The 15,783-nt window shown below is 36.8% G+C and overlaps 1 protein-coding gene across 1 annotated transcript in view; it reads right to left on the bottom strand.

The window, feature by feature from the left end:
- SEMA3D (semaphorin 3D) overlaps window positions 1-15,783 on the bottom strand; it is a 142,489-nt gene that overhangs the window by 1,589 nt on the left and 125,117 nt on the right. Inside the window, exons 12-17 of the mRNA XM_072147286.1 lie at window positions 14,167-14,389; window positions 10,580-10,668; window positions 9,048-9,089; window positions 8,194-8,351; window positions 7,980-8,044; window positions 6,358-6,497 (exon numbers count right to left, since the gene is read on the bottom strand). Of these exons, the coding sequence (XP_072003387.1) occupies window positions 6,358-6,497; window positions 7,980-8,044; window positions 8,194-8,351; window positions 9,048-9,089; window positions 10,580-10,668; window positions 14,167-14,389 (717 nt within the window). The remainder of the gene's footprint in view (window positions 1-6,357; window positions 6,498-7,979; window positions 8,045-8,193; window positions 8,352-9,047; window positions 9,090-10,579; window positions 10,669-14,166; window positions 14,390-15,783) is intronic.

Consider the following 15,783-nt stretch of genomic DNA (forward strand, 5'->3'; position numbering starts at 1 on the left):
TGTGTTTAAGGTCTTATATGGAAGCAGAACTTTCCTGAGAATACTCGGTTCCATTTTTGATGGTTAATAAAACTTTCTGTACACACATTTAATGACTAATGCACAGCCAAGCCAATTGCAGCAGCTTTCACCCTATACAACCTATCTTCTGTTTCATGTGGATTGCCTTTTCAGGTCTGATTCATAAATAGTTGGTTAAGAGATTAACCACAGTTAAACCAACATGCAATTCAGAATGATGGAATTAAGGTCATGACTAAATTGGTAACAGCATTATGAGTATATCAAAAAATATATGAGGTAAAGCAATACGTGGAATTAGCTTCATGTCTTCTTCTATAACAAAGTCAGGACAAAGGTGTCCCCAGAGTTTCATCAATGAAATGAGGAACTCTTCGGATCACCAGGATGTTAATCCAAAATATGCTATTTAAACTTTATCTCCGACTCCATGCACACGTCAGTGAGCTCACACAGGCTGTAGCCCAGGCCGAAGCACGCAGTCGGGTGGAGAAGGGAGGGGGTCAGTGTTTCACCATTCCTCACCCCTAACCTCTCCATAGAGATCTGAGCAGCCACGCTTTAAATCCAGCCATGAATAGGACCTGTACTACAACTTTTATTGTTCTTTACCTATGAAAAATTGCTCTCTTAATGTGTATTTGTCATTTTAAACATAACAAAAGCATTCACCTCAATCGAAGGAGCGCCTGTAAGTGGATTGTGCCTACTTTAGGAATTGTATGCCAGACTTCACATCCACCTATTTGATGCTATAGAATATCTTTTTACAGAAAATACTACACTATTTGTGTGCCTGTCTCTTCTTTTTTCTCCTTTTTTCTAATATCATTCTATCATCCATATATCCATCTATTGTTGCAATACTTATTTATCTATGTAAATTCTGAACTATACAAAAGTCTTATATGTATCTAAGTACCTACGATCTAAACATGTACCAAGCTATCTATCTGCAAATGGAAAACTCCAAAGCAGAACAGCAAAATAAAAGTGGGTGCCAAGCTGTAAATCCCTGAGCCAGGGTCACATGTAGCTAATCCAATGGAGATCAGCACTTGTAGGTAACATCAAAGACAAGGGCATGTCATTTTTCGATTGTAACGTTTTGGTGAGTGATCATGCTTGAATAAGGTGAACACTCACTGAAACGTTGTGAAGGAATAAAGATATACCCTTGTCTTCGATGTTACTTCCGAGTGCTGTCTCTTCATTGGATCACCTATCTATCTATTTATAATCATCACATGTGGAAAAAGGAATCAAGAGACACATTTTTATTCATATTATATGTCATTCCGCAATGTATCAGCGGAAGTGTTTAACATGCAATGTAAATATTTATGTAAACTGATGATTTACAAGTGATGTTTTCCATACAAACTGTAAGCTTCAATGTGTCTATATTTAAGCTAAGCTCTTCTTTCATGTGGCCCCTTTATTTACATAGAGCATGCATACAGTATATAAATGAAGGCTTCCTCTATAACAATGTCCAGAGATGTAAATACTGCTCAGATGTGTCATGCCATAATAGCAACATCCTTAATTGTATATGATATATATATAACTTTGTGTTCTCCGGGCCATGGTATCACATAGTAATATAGGGAAATAGCATTTCTCACATCTGTGTTGATAGTTACCCATGTAAAATCATACCATTATGTAAACCATAAGGGCTTTGGAAGTAAAATATAGCAAGAAAAGGAAATCAGCAGCATATTTGTTATTGACCACTGCAAATGGAGCCATCTCCTTTGTTGGGTAAACAGAACATTCCTGCAACTATGTACAGCATGTGTGGAGCATCCTCACTTAGGAGACAGCTGCTTTTGGGTGGCATCATCTTCAAAGCATACCTTTCATCGAGATTTGGCAATATGAACAGACCTGACAATGATGGATTGCTTTCCTAAATCAAAAAGCCACAGATAGAAGTGTCGCTAATGTGCTGAAAATATGTTATATGTTTCTAGTTGATTTAAGGAATTCGGAAGCATGTCAAAATCTATTACCCAGTTCTTCTAAAAGTCTTTAGGTTATCTATGTAATGCATGGATAGTCTGGGCCTGAACATCCTCCTTGGAGCCACTGCCCTTCTCCTCTCCTGCAACTATGGAAGCATCACTGGATTTACTGTACCTTCATTTACTTAATAACCCATTCTCCCGGGTATCATAAATTGTCCCCCTAAAAATACAACCCTTTTTGGTTTTTGTATTTCAATTTTTCACTTCCCTCATTTCAAAAGGCAAAACTTTTTTTATTTTTCTCTGCCTATAGAGATGTGTAAAGGCTTGATATCTGTAGGACAATTTGTAGTTCCTAGTATCAATGTTTAATATTCATTGTAATGTATTGGAAGCTGGAAAAAATTCAGATGCTGTCCAATTGACAAAAAATATGTTTTCTTACAGGCTTCATATTTTAGGTTTTCACTGTGCAAATGATAAACCCCATTTGTTGGTAAAACCTGGTTTTGTTGTTTTTTTATACCGTTAAAGGAAATCTATCATGTGAATGCAATACTGTACTTAAAGCACACTAACATGCTGGTGTGTGTCCCTGAAACAGGATATGTTCTTCCATTATTTTCTTCTGGCCTAGTTTTGGACAGAATAGTCTTTTTAAAATAGCGCAAATGAGCCTTAACGGTTCCTGATTCCATCACAGAGCCCATTCTGGCTCTTTCTTCCATCACCGAGCCCATTCTGGCTCTTTCTGCCATCACCGACTCTCTGGCTTGCTATAAGGAATGGGGCGGGCAGTAATTCCAAAGAGAGGTGTGCATAATTAGCAGAAGATAGAGCAAGAAGGAGCTTCCTTGGCTTAGACAGAAGCCCCTGAGGCTCATTTTCATAATTTTTAAAGCAGGGAAAACATGATTCAGAGGACATACACAAACATGTAAGTGTTCTTGTGGTTAGTTTATCACGGTACATGTTTTTATACACTTTCATTTACCTTCTGAACATTATACTAGTATCTGACACATAGAAAGAGAGATGAGACAGATGAGAGATTATGAGACCAATGACATGCCTATTATACACCATCAGCTCTGCTACATATCAGTACTTCCTCCCAGATAAAGAACGTATCTGCCTGTAGCTTGCAGTTTCTCTCTCCTCACAATGTGTTGTTCGCTGGCAGAAAGGTAGTGAGTGCTTGTGTCAGTGTGAGTTCTATCCTGAAATGCAAGGGGCGGGACTAGAGTGCAGACAGCAGAGAGAAACAGAAATCTGAGCTCCACGGTATCACACAGAAATCCAAGATGGCGACCCTGACCCTAAGTCAAAAGTTACAGAGTTGTGTCTAGGAGCAACTGAAATTGTGTACACCAGAACTCATAGCGTCAGGTTCGACTTATATCTGTGAAACATTGTATTTTTGGAAATAACATTGAATTAGAGAATGTGTTATTTTGTTATCCTGAGTGCATTTAAGAAACTTGTCTTCGTGGGAATTACATTGGTTGCTTTAGACCAGGGCACTTAAATATTTACCATCTGTGATTGGACTTTCGTCATCTTAATTATTGAAAACAGTATTTCATATAGGAAAGCCCAAGTAATAGATTTGGAACCAGTAAAATTGCTGATTTTAAAATGAGTGTGTAGTAATCACACCTAATACAATTTACAATTTAAATAAAACACACTTCGCCCTCAGTGTGTTTGTACTGGGAATATTTTTAGTAACATAAAGCCTGTTATAATTAAGGCAAGACATGTTTTTAATTTTCAGCTTAATACAATTACAATTGCTTATTTTCATCAATACTCTCCAGAAAATGAAGACCTAACAGATGGCTTGGAGAGGTGGAAGGACTGTGGGAAATGTAATGTGCTCACAAATATAAATATTATGGATTGCAGCTACATGAAATATAAGCAGTGCACGGACAATGTGACTAAACTATGTGGAGTTTACATGCAATGCCTCCCTCCTGGAGGACCATACAGATCACCGAGATTGATTCATTTCCCCAAAAAAATGTTCGAAAAAAGAATACACCTTATAGCATATATCATATAGAACTGATCATGGGCCACTGGGCTCCTCCTATGTCTGACTGACTACTGTGAAGAGCTGTGTGGCCTCCCAGCTACTAACTACAGCTATCTGGTTCATGTGAAGTTGTCATTAGAAGAGAGGAACAAACTTGCCAATTGCCCAGGACCTCAAGATTTCAGAGGGCCACTGACAGTGGCAGTCTTCAGTGGCTATAAGTGAGTAGCACTGCGTCTAACTCTGGAGGACACACACCCCCTGGAATTTCCCTTCTACCAAAGTGCAAACTCCTCCTCCTGATAAGTCATTTCCTGTTTCCTACAGTCACCCTGCTGCATATGAATATAAGTTATCTGGGAGGGGGAGGAGGATGTCAGCAGCCATGCTAAGGCTATGCTGTTGCCACATCAAGCTGCTACTGACTATTATCAAAGAAGGGTACCCGTACATTGCACACAGATGTCCTGAAAAGTTAATCTGTGAAAGTGTGTGACGTGTATAAATTAATCTGTGTGTAACATGTATGTTTTACACAGTACTGCCTGCAACCTGTGTAATGCAGAAATCTTGTATAACGTGTATGATACAGTGATACAAGGGAAGCAGTCCTGTTCAAAGTGTGAGACTATAAGGCACAGAAGTACTGTACATAGTGCACTGCTACAGGGGGCAGCGGTCCTGTGTAAAGAGTTCTGTTACAAAGTTCCAGTTGCAGCTGCATGTAACTTACAGCTCCATATTTATCATAGGACTGGTTCAGTCTGATGCCCTCCCCATGTCTGCTGCAGAGGTTTTTACAAGTATTCTGTTGAAGATTCAGTCAAAATGACCAAATAAAATCCCCCATGTGGTACTTGTACTTGTTATATTTTATTACAAAGGAAGCAATATTTTAATAGTTATATTATTGTATATGGAAGAAGAATTATAGTAGTTATACTCTTGTATATAGGAGCAGAGTTATAGTTGTTCTATTCTTGTACATAGGGGGCAGTATTATAGTAGTTCTATTCTTGTACATAGGGGGCAGTATTATAGTAGTTATATTCTTGTACATAGGGGGCAGTATTATATTAGTTATATTCCTGCACATAGGGGGCAGTATTACAGTAGTTATATTCTTGTACATAGGGGGCAGTATTATAGTAGTTATATTCCTGTACATAGGGGGCAGTGTTATAGTAGTTATACTCTTGTTTATAGGAGCAGTGTTATAGTTTCTCTATCCTTGTACATAGGGGGCAGTATTATAGTAGTTATATTCTTGTACATAGGGGGCAGTATTATAGTAGTTATATTCTTGTACATAGGGGCAGTATTATAGTAGTTATATTCTTGTACATAGGAGCAATACTACAGTAGTTATATTTTTGCACAAGTGGGCTGTATTCTATCAGTAATAGTTTTGTACATAGGGGCAGTATGATAGTAGTTATATTTTTGCATGTAAAAGCAGTATTATATCAGCAATATTTCTTCACACAAAATGCACTATTCTAATGGTTATGTTCTTATATATAGGGGGCTTTTGCTAAGAGAGTGCGCATTTGGCCCACATGTACTAAATCCACCCACTTATGCTGGCCCCATCCATTTACATCTATCCAACCTACAGCATGGGTCCACTTCCGGATTTTTCACCAGGGCCACAGCAACGGGGTTCCAACCATATGTTCCCTTAACTGATTCCTAGTCTCTTCTAATCAAAAACCCACAACTGAACCCTTCAACTATAGATACACGTAACAACTTGGATCTTACTCATATTGTGTATCTATGATGGAATAATAGTGATAATGGATATTGGGTTAATCCTATGGGACCCATTTACAGTAGTCTGGCTACAATTGCTGTAAGTCAAGCAAATAATCCATCAACTTTCCCTGTTTTCATGTTTGCTACCAAGTGATAATATGTTATAAGTTAGAGTATTAGAGAAGGCTGTCCACTTATACACATAAACTTTACAATGAGATGGATTTGATGTTTATTATTCTTTTACTGCTCCTCTATGGTTTAATATCAAATCCTGAAATAATAATAATGTACAGTCCTTTATTTCATTAAATCCCATCATGCAGTGTGATTTATGCTTTTAACTTGACCTTCAGAACTTGGCAATGAAAAATCTTTAATCAGAGGTTTTCCTTGATGTCATATAAAAATGAAACGGAAAATCATACAGGATTGGGAGTGCTTTCCTCTGATAGAGATAAATTGTTTCCAATAAGACATAAAACACATGCACATAGGGAAGGACACACAATTATCACCAGTGTGAAATCTGATAACATTTCTATTGTAGATAGGGAGACTTACCTCTTCCTGGCGTTCTTCCCCTGTGTGCTGAATAAACCATCTAATAGATGCTTGCTGGGACTTCGGAACACATTCAAGGAAAGTAGAATTCGACTCAACGCCAAATATAACTTTCTCCTCTGGAGCTTCATTAACGGTCTCTGGGAAAAAAAAGTATTTGCAGTCAAGAAAGATTCAAAGATTAAAACCTCAACACAATCCATACATAAGACAAAAAAACAGTATTATGGATTCCTCAACGTTCAAGCCATTCGTGTTGATTGCCCCTTAAGTGCAAATTACAGCCCCTAACAGTGGATAGGTATAAAAATTCTTACGCAAAGCTTGACCCATATTTTTTTCTACTAAAATGTTGATAATAAGATGGTAATGCCTGTCCCCATGAGTGCTTAGTACAGATGAAAAATATTTCACCGCTGATTCCAATAGGTGGAAAAGAATGAATTAAGAGTAACATCTGATGAAGTTCTTGACTAATGTTCTAGTTTCTAAGATGTTCTAATAAAAGTAACATACAGGTAGTCCTCGGGTTACTTTAAAGATATGTTCTGTAGGTTTGTTCTAAAGTTGAGTTTGTATGTAAGTCGGAACTGTATACTTTATAATTGTAATCCCAGACAGAACTTTTTTGGTCTCTGTGACAATTGGATTTTAAAAATGTTGGGTTGTCATAAGAACCAGGATAAACAATAAATATTAATTACAGACACCTCTGATAACTTATAGCTGTTTATTGTATCCTAAGGCTAAAGTACAGTAAATTACCAACATCCAGAGGTCTGTTTGTAACTAGGGGTCATCTGTATTCACTAAGAAATTCAATGGATTAGGTCTCTTTTACATTGGGGTTTTTCTTCATGCCAGTGAATTTTTTACTGAAGCCATTTTGGCTTTTGAACACATACATATTAGTTTTCTTTCCTTGCCTTCAATGATCTTACACTGATGCCTTACTGAACCATTCATTTCAATGTACTTTTTCACACTTCATTTTCTTTCCACTCATCCAATGTTTTCGGTGAATAAAAAAGGAGAGGTTCTAAATTTGTTTTTCCACTGACCACTGATCAGAGGAGAAAAACTGTATACATCATACAGTAGGATATATCATCTGGGTCGGGCCTTCCCCCTGAAAGCAGGAGGAGGAGTAAATATCAGCAGATGCCAGTGATTGGCTGCTGCCGATGTACACAGTGCTTAGCCTGAACATTACTGGGATCCTTCCAGTGTGCACACTCAGCAGAAGCTGAGGATGGATGCACTACAGTTGCTTCCGTCCCCCACAGGCTTCAATGGCCCCCTGCTGAATTTATACATCACTTGGAAGCAGGATGGGAAAATACAGCTTATTACGTCTTTCTATGATGTGTTTCCTGATAAATGCAACATATACTACTGGAGGTAAAAAGGATGTATTTATCTGCCAGTATACGTCTATGGAGCTTCCCTGAATATAGGCTGAACATATAAAAAAACTAAAGGTAAATCTAGCCTGAGATGAAGAAAGTTTATGATTTTGTATGTTCTACTGTTGTGATTACATTGCTAGGTTTCCAAATAAAGCCATTAGACTACTGTACTTCTAAATGTACAGCTCTAGATTCTCGACTTACTGTACTTACTGTCATCCACATCCCAGCATTGTGTAAGGGGATCCCCGTTTTTCACATCTTGTCTTCTTGAACGCCTTAGAAGAGGACACATTTGTAGTTAGTGTTACCTGAGATATCATATCTTCTATGCTGCGCACATACTATTCACAATTTTATGCAGATGTTACATAAAATGATTGGTGGATTATGCAACAATGGCACAGAATCTGTCTTTTTGACTCACCTTTTTAATGTAGGTATGTATCTGGAGCAAGCATTTCCATCCCAGGCACAGTAAGGGTCTCTAGCAAGACAGCAGTCTGTACAGGCTTTTCCATACGTGTCACACCTATGTGGTGACAGCTGAACTAGACCATCAGGGGATGTAATGTAAAGCTGGTGCTGCAATAAAACATAGCAAATTCAATCCATAAAGTATTTATCAACTATCTATCCTAACCCCTTAAGTGTTTGGCCATACAGATGTTTCCTTTTCTTTTTTCTTTTTGTATTGCTACTATAAACTATAAACAATTTTAATGTTATCAATGGGCTGATACATTTTAGAGAACGTGTTTCTGTGCTGCATATGTAGTTACTGTATCTTTTACATCTGAGGCCAAACTAAGCAGTACACACAACTTTAGGAATGTGCTGCAGCTTGAGCAACAGTTTATCCGTGTTACCATCATTTGTATACACAAGAGCAGTCACAAAGTATAATACTGCCACCTGGTGATAAATAATTGGTATTACATTTTGAACTCTAACAAGTAAATTAGTAAATTAATCCATTGAAAAACACATTTTAGTCATGTCAGATTACATATAAATTAATTTATTCTTTTACTATATATGACTGTTATCTGTATTATGTTTCATTTCTTAATTATCTGTGAATTTTTTTTTTTTTTTGTATGAGTGATAATTCCTATTCTATATACCTATATAGCATATGCTAATCTGATCATAGCAGGTTATCTGGCTATTTTATTGGTTATTAGGGTAACAGTGGATATTTAATTCAGTTCTTATCATATTAATATCAGAAACATTTCATTAGAAAATAACACATATGATGATATATAATTCTCTTACCTGCTTGATGGATAGTTCTATGTTAGTGATTGGTGAAGGGTTCTGTAAAAGAAATAGTACACTGTATCAGAGATTTTGTGATATGTGTGTAAAACATGAAGAATTGTCACTGTGGTTTATGTGTCATCACTTAGTATTACTTAGCATTTTGCATCATCATTTTCTATAACTAAATCAATCCTCTACCTAGTAAGTATATAAAACATTTTAGCTGTGCGCTATATTTTACTTGGCTTCAGTTTTTAATAGAAAAATCTGAAAATCCTGAAATAGTATTCAAGCAGAATAGATGCAGTAAATGTTTACTTATTCTATATAAGGCTTGTGGACCATGATACACCATTTTTCATGCAACAGTTGTTATTGCGAAAGCAGCATAAATTGTGTAGTAGGCTCTTTTAGTGCGACAACCGCTTTAATATACAAAATCCTAATATTTACATGGGGTACTAAAATGAGAATGTGTAAGGCTGCAACTTAAAATAAACTTAAAACATGCCAATCAAAGCAAATCAACTCAACTGTATTAGGTACTAAAAGAAAATCTAGCATTTTAACTGAGCTAAACTAAGGAAACATGTCCAGATATGTCTTTTATATTGCTGTTCCCACTCCTTTTCATACCAAAATATATTTTTTTAATATGCAAATGAAGTTGAAATGCTTTATTGGGCATTAACCAAGCACCTCCGTGCTCTGGTTTTAGTGTATAATCAAGGCCCACACACACAAAGCACTTCAAAGAAGTAAGAAGGCAGAGTAATAAGAAGGCAGACCAATGCAAGCCTTTGGGCAAATCTGAACTGCTTTGTGGAGGAACCTTGATTATGCCCCGGAGCCGTATTTCAGAGGTGCTCTGTTAGCATTCCCAAAAAAACTCATTATTTTTAAAAACAGATTTGTTGGCGTGAAAAAAAACAGGAACAGCAAAATAAAAGACGTGTCTGGATTACTGAAGAAATTATCTACGACCTTCGCTTTGGGTGGCTCAGTTTTAATGATAGATTTCCTTTTAGATGATAAAAATTATATGTCAACTGAAGCTTGCTGACAGTTTCCACACAGTAGATGATGTAATTTATTTCTTTACACTTAAAATTTGGTATAAAAAGCATTGGACTAATGTTATTTCATGTACGTGAACTCAATGGATACTAACTCTGGGATTTAGTTTTAACACAGATCCAATTTCCCTATTTACTAGTAACATCAGCAAAGTCTAACATTTAGCATTATTTCAAAGGGTTTCGGATGTTTGCTGCTTTATTTACACTATCAATAAACAATTAACATTTCTTACAGCCATTAACCAATTTCTAAGACCTCCCCCATAAACAGAATGTTAGCCCTTGTCATTCTCAGTTGTACCACTTATGCTGTTATGACCACAGATATTTAGCTGGCCAGAGAATGGATTTCAAAGCCTTGTTTAGATCTGTCAGGACCAGCCTTGTGATGTATAGATCTATGAACCAGTCTGCATGTCTTACTGACAGACAGTCCTAGCCTAAAGTAAGATAATTTTTCAGTACCTTGAATATCTGCAGCTCCTCTAGAAGAACCTCCTCCATGTTCCAGATACCTTTTGCAACACTGATTACTTTGAGAACCGTCCCCACATCTAAAACCACAATCATAAGAGTTTATAACAAAGTATTTGTTTTTAATAAGATATTGACAAATGTTGCAGTTGTAAATAATATATATATGTATATGTTAAACATAAGTATAATATACAGTACAGACTAAAAGTTTGGACACACCTTCTCATTCAGAGTTTTCTGTATTTTCATGACTGTATAAATTGTAGATTCACACTGAAGGCATCAAAACTATGAATTCACACATGTGGAATTATATATTTAACACATACATGTGAAACAACTGAAAATATGTTATATGTATTCTAGGTTCTTCAAAGTAGCCACATTTTGCTTTGATTACTGCTTTGCACACTCTTGGCATTCTCTTGATCAGCTTCAAGAGGTAGTCACCTGAAATGGTCTTCCAACAGTCTTGAAGGAGTTCCCAGAGATGCTTAGCACTTGTTGGCCCTTTTGCCTTCACTCTGTGGTCCAGATCACCCCAAAACATCCCGATTGGAATCAGGTCTGGTGACTGTGGAGGCCAGGTCATCTGGCATAGCAGCCCATCACTCTCCTTCTTGGTCAAATGAACTTACACAGCCTGGAGTTGGAATAGCATGCTGCTGCAAGGTGCTGTGGTAACCATGCTGGTTCAGTATACCTTCAATTTTGAATAAATCCCCAGCAGTGTCACCAGCAAAGCAGCCAACACCATCACACCTCATCTTCCATGCTTCATGGTGGGAACCAGCCATGTAGAGTCCATTCGTTCACCTTTTCTGCGTCCCACAAAGACATGGTGGTCTTCCTTTCGTGGAGTGGTCCTCGTGTGAGCCAGTTTCTTTGTAGCACTTGATGGATTTTGAAACTGCACTTGGGGGCAATTTCAAAGGTTTCCCAATTTTTTGGACTGACTGATTTTCATTTCTTAAAGTAATGATGACCACTCATTTTTCTTTACTTAGCTGCTTTTTTCTAGCCATAATATAAATTCTAACAGTCTGTTCAGTGGGACTATAAGCTGTGTATCCACCTGACTCCTGCACAACAGAACTGATGCTCCCAACCCCATTTATAAGGCAAGAAATCCCACTTATTACACCAGAAAGGGCACCTGTGATGTGAAAACCTTTTCTGGTGACTTGAAGCTCATCAATAGAATGCTAAGAGTGTGCAAAGTAGTAATCAAAGCAAAATATGGTAGCTTTGAAGAACCTAGAATATAAGACAATATAAGATATATTTTCAGTTGTTTCACATTTATGTGTTATGTATATAATTCCACATGTGTTAATTGATAGTTTGATGTCTTCAGTGTGAATCTATCTGTATCTGTATATATATATATATATATATATATATATATATATATATATATATATATATATAATAAAAAAGCACAATAAATATAATATAAGTGGGTGAAATTGCAATGTGCAGGGATTTGACTCAGCCCATCAATGTATAAAAAATAATGATTGGCAGCACTTCAAAATAGAAAAAACTATGGACACTTTGGAATAAAAAGGATTCACTTTTTTTTTCTTTTTTGGAGTGCTGACAGTCTTTAGATAGATAGGTACATTGATTGTAAGTGAGAAATGTGTAAATAACATTTTTATATGACATTCTGACTGATTTGAGGTCTGAATTAATTTGCAGGTCTTGGGATTGTTTAAAGGAGTTGTTCAATTTAAGCACATTCCAGAAAATAAAATTTTCCAATACACTGTCTGTATGAATTCCTCACAGTTTGGAAGATCTCTGCTTGTTGTCATGCAAAAGGCAGCTTCATTGTTTACGTCCTGTATATAAACCCCGGTCCATGGTCATGTGATGTCACACAGGTGCACGGTTCGATATAACACGCAGTGTAATCAGAGCTGTGTGAGGCTAACCAGTTGTAAACCTGTGTGACATCACATGACCATGGACTGGGGTTTATCCACTGGAAGTAAACATAGAAGCTTCCTATAGAATGACAGCAAGAAGAGATCTAGAGGAACTGATACTGAAAGTATATGGGAAAATGTAACAACTTTTCATTACACCAACAATATAAATTGTTTGCTGTAACGTGCTTAGAGTGGACAACCCCTTGTCTGAAGTCATTCTGGGTTCTGACAGAGGTTTGGTCTAGAGCCTACATTATTGTGTAGATGTCAGATCTGGCTTCTGGAGTTTGAAGATTTCCCTCTCGTCCTATCATACAGGGATACATTTAATTGATACTAACAAATGTATCTCCCAACCTTGATTTTACTGTTATGAATGGAGGTGTGCACAGTCAGAAGAATTGGAGAAGTGTATGACAGTGGACACTGCAGTACAGAAAGGGAATCTGACAAGAGTGGGCATAGCTGACATGCTGTGCAGTTGTGTCTATCCTTCTGGACTTCTAAGTCTTTTTAAGTTATATGCATGGAAGAATTAGTCAGACATTGGAGGATGGTGCTCCAAGATCTTATTGTTATTTTACAACTGTTCCCAAGTTAATGTAAAATAACTATTAAAAACATACAGATGTAGCAATGTGGAATTGGTTGTAGCCCAATTCCATACAACAAAATCTATTTAAAAAATAATAGCAAAGGGAAACGTTCACCACATTTTACCCTATTAATCTACCAGTCCCCTCTGACAGGGTATGAAATATCCTTTATAGAGTCCCCTCTTTTATGATAAATGTTACCTATCAAAAAAATCTTCTCCAAAGTCATGTGAAAATGGGCTTAGTGGCTTTGGGGAACTGTCAATTCAGATGCTTTTTTCTTCAGTTTTATAACACCTAGAATTATGCTTTAGGTGTCAAATTTAAAAAATAAGCATCTCATATTTCAGAACACAGATGGCCTGTGGTCCTGTGAGCTACAGCACTGGAGATTGAGGCTGTTAAAGAAATAGGAACTGGATCTTTATCTGTAGCTTACAGTTCAAGTATGGGGTACATTTACTTACCCGTCCGCTGGGGTTCCCAGAAAGTGCATTGTCCAACCATAATGCACTCTGCCGAGATTCAAAAGATCGTGGGCCCGATATCCTGCATGTGTCGCTTCCCCGCTCAAGTCCGACAGAGTTCACCATCTTTTAAGTGATGCATGTACGTGTATGGGGATCATCCGAAGGCACGTCCCCCAATTTTTGTCGAATGGAAGCCGGCGCAGCTGCGCCAAAAAGCAATTGTATGCTACAAAATTCCAGCACAGACACCTGTTAAATACCTGTCCAAGCTATGTAATCCCCGAAAAAGGGACCAGTGCGACAAAAGTGAGAAGAGCGACCCTTAGTAAATGAGCCCCTATGCTCTAGCTGCCTGTATCTCTGGATTTCTAAAAAGGATATTTCATAGCCTACCTGGGGGAACTGTTCATTTAATGAGGTTAAATCGGGTGACAGCTTCCCTTTAAGCTGAGCTAGCTAAAAGTGTTAATTAACCATGTTATGTATCAAGATTAACTTATATCATGCTTAATAAAATAGTAAAACAAATGTATATAAAATATAATATTAACATCCTGGGAGAATAACAGTACCTGTGCCAAGAAACATAACATCATACTGGCCATCCTCTGCTATCACGTGGTCCACAGCAATCTGAGTTAACTTGTAGTCCACATTTATCCTGGTGAACACAGGTTTACCATGAAGAGGGTACACAGACTTGTACATCAGAGGATGGTTCTTTACAAAGCTAACAACATCATCTGGGAAGTCTTTGGTTGATTTTATCAGTGGGTCATATGTATTGCTTGGACACTGAAAAAGACATTGAAAATTTGAAATTAACCTTACTTGCAGGAGAGAATTTTAAAGACATATATAAAATATTTGGATACAAATTTCTATTAAGACTTAATATATTTGCTTTCTGTGATAGTGTTTATAACTATATGTAATCTGCTAAAATAAAGATGTAAATGAAAAGGCATTTAACTATATAATGTCTCCATCTAGTGGTCATAGAACATATTGCTCAAAAAAAAAAAACTTGTGCCAAACTAATCTTAAAGCTCCTTTACTACTTGCATGTGTTATTTGTACATTTGTGTGCAACTTATGTTATGAGTTTAAATGATTATAAAAAGTGCTTAGGGTGTGTGGTGTTAATATAGAGTAGCTACTGTATTTAACTATGAAGTAAGTAAATCTTTACTCATGCATATGTGATATATGTGTATATATGTATAAGTGTACCACTACTGCTTCCATGTAAAGTACTGGTTACTTTATATTAAATACTGACTCTTAGAATTTAATTCAATGCAAGAGTCACATTTGAAGCCTATCCCCATTTTTGGTTGTTATGTGGAATCACAGTTTGTTGTTATGTGGAATCACTGGAATGTTTAATCTGGCATTTCATATACTGTACCCTGGTTCATTACTTTCTAGAAAAATCAGATGTAAATATTATCTATCACAATACAGTATGTTCCTTGGAGATGCTGATACAGTGGGACTTTCTGGGTGGTATGCGGTCTATCAGTCAAGAAGTAGAAGAGAGATTTATAGAATATGAGGCCTGTATTCCTACCAGGTTAAGCACTTTCTCTTTTCTTATAGTTCAGAAATTATTTGGTGACTATATGTGGACACATGTCCATTTCATTTCATTTTCTATGTATGCATGTGTATTGATATTATGTGTAGAATTTATTTGAGATTACAAGGTTGTTAACCTTCTTTTCATTTATTTTATTTCTTCAGATAATACGGATATTTTATACTTTTCTTCCTATAATATATGAGAAGGGGTATACTCAGAGGTGAGTAAAGGGACAGGAGCCTATGAGAAGACTACTACTATGAATTGTAATGGCATACTACTGCATATGAGTGTGTTTGGATCACACAGTACATTATGCAATACTTATATATGCAATAAACTTATATATGATGCAGTACTTAGATACAAACTGTGATACAGGTGGTCCCCTACTTAAGAACACTCGACTTACATACGACCCCTAGTTACAAACAGACCACTGGATGTTGGTAATTAGTTGTACTTTAGTCCTAGGCTACAATAAACAGCTATAACAGTTATCACAGGTGTCTGTAATGAAGCTTTAGTGTTAATATTGATTCTTATGACAATCCAACATTTTTTAAATCCAATTGTCACAGAGACCAAAAAAGTTCTGGCTGGG

The sequence above is a fragment of the Engystomops pustulosus genome, chromosome 4 (assembly GCF_040894005.1).
Source record: "Engystomops pustulosus chromosome 4, aEngPut4.maternal, whole genome shotgun sequence".
NCBI classification, from domain to species: Eukaryota; Metazoa; Chordata; class Amphibia; order Anura; family Leptodactylidae; genus Engystomops; species Engystomops pustulosus.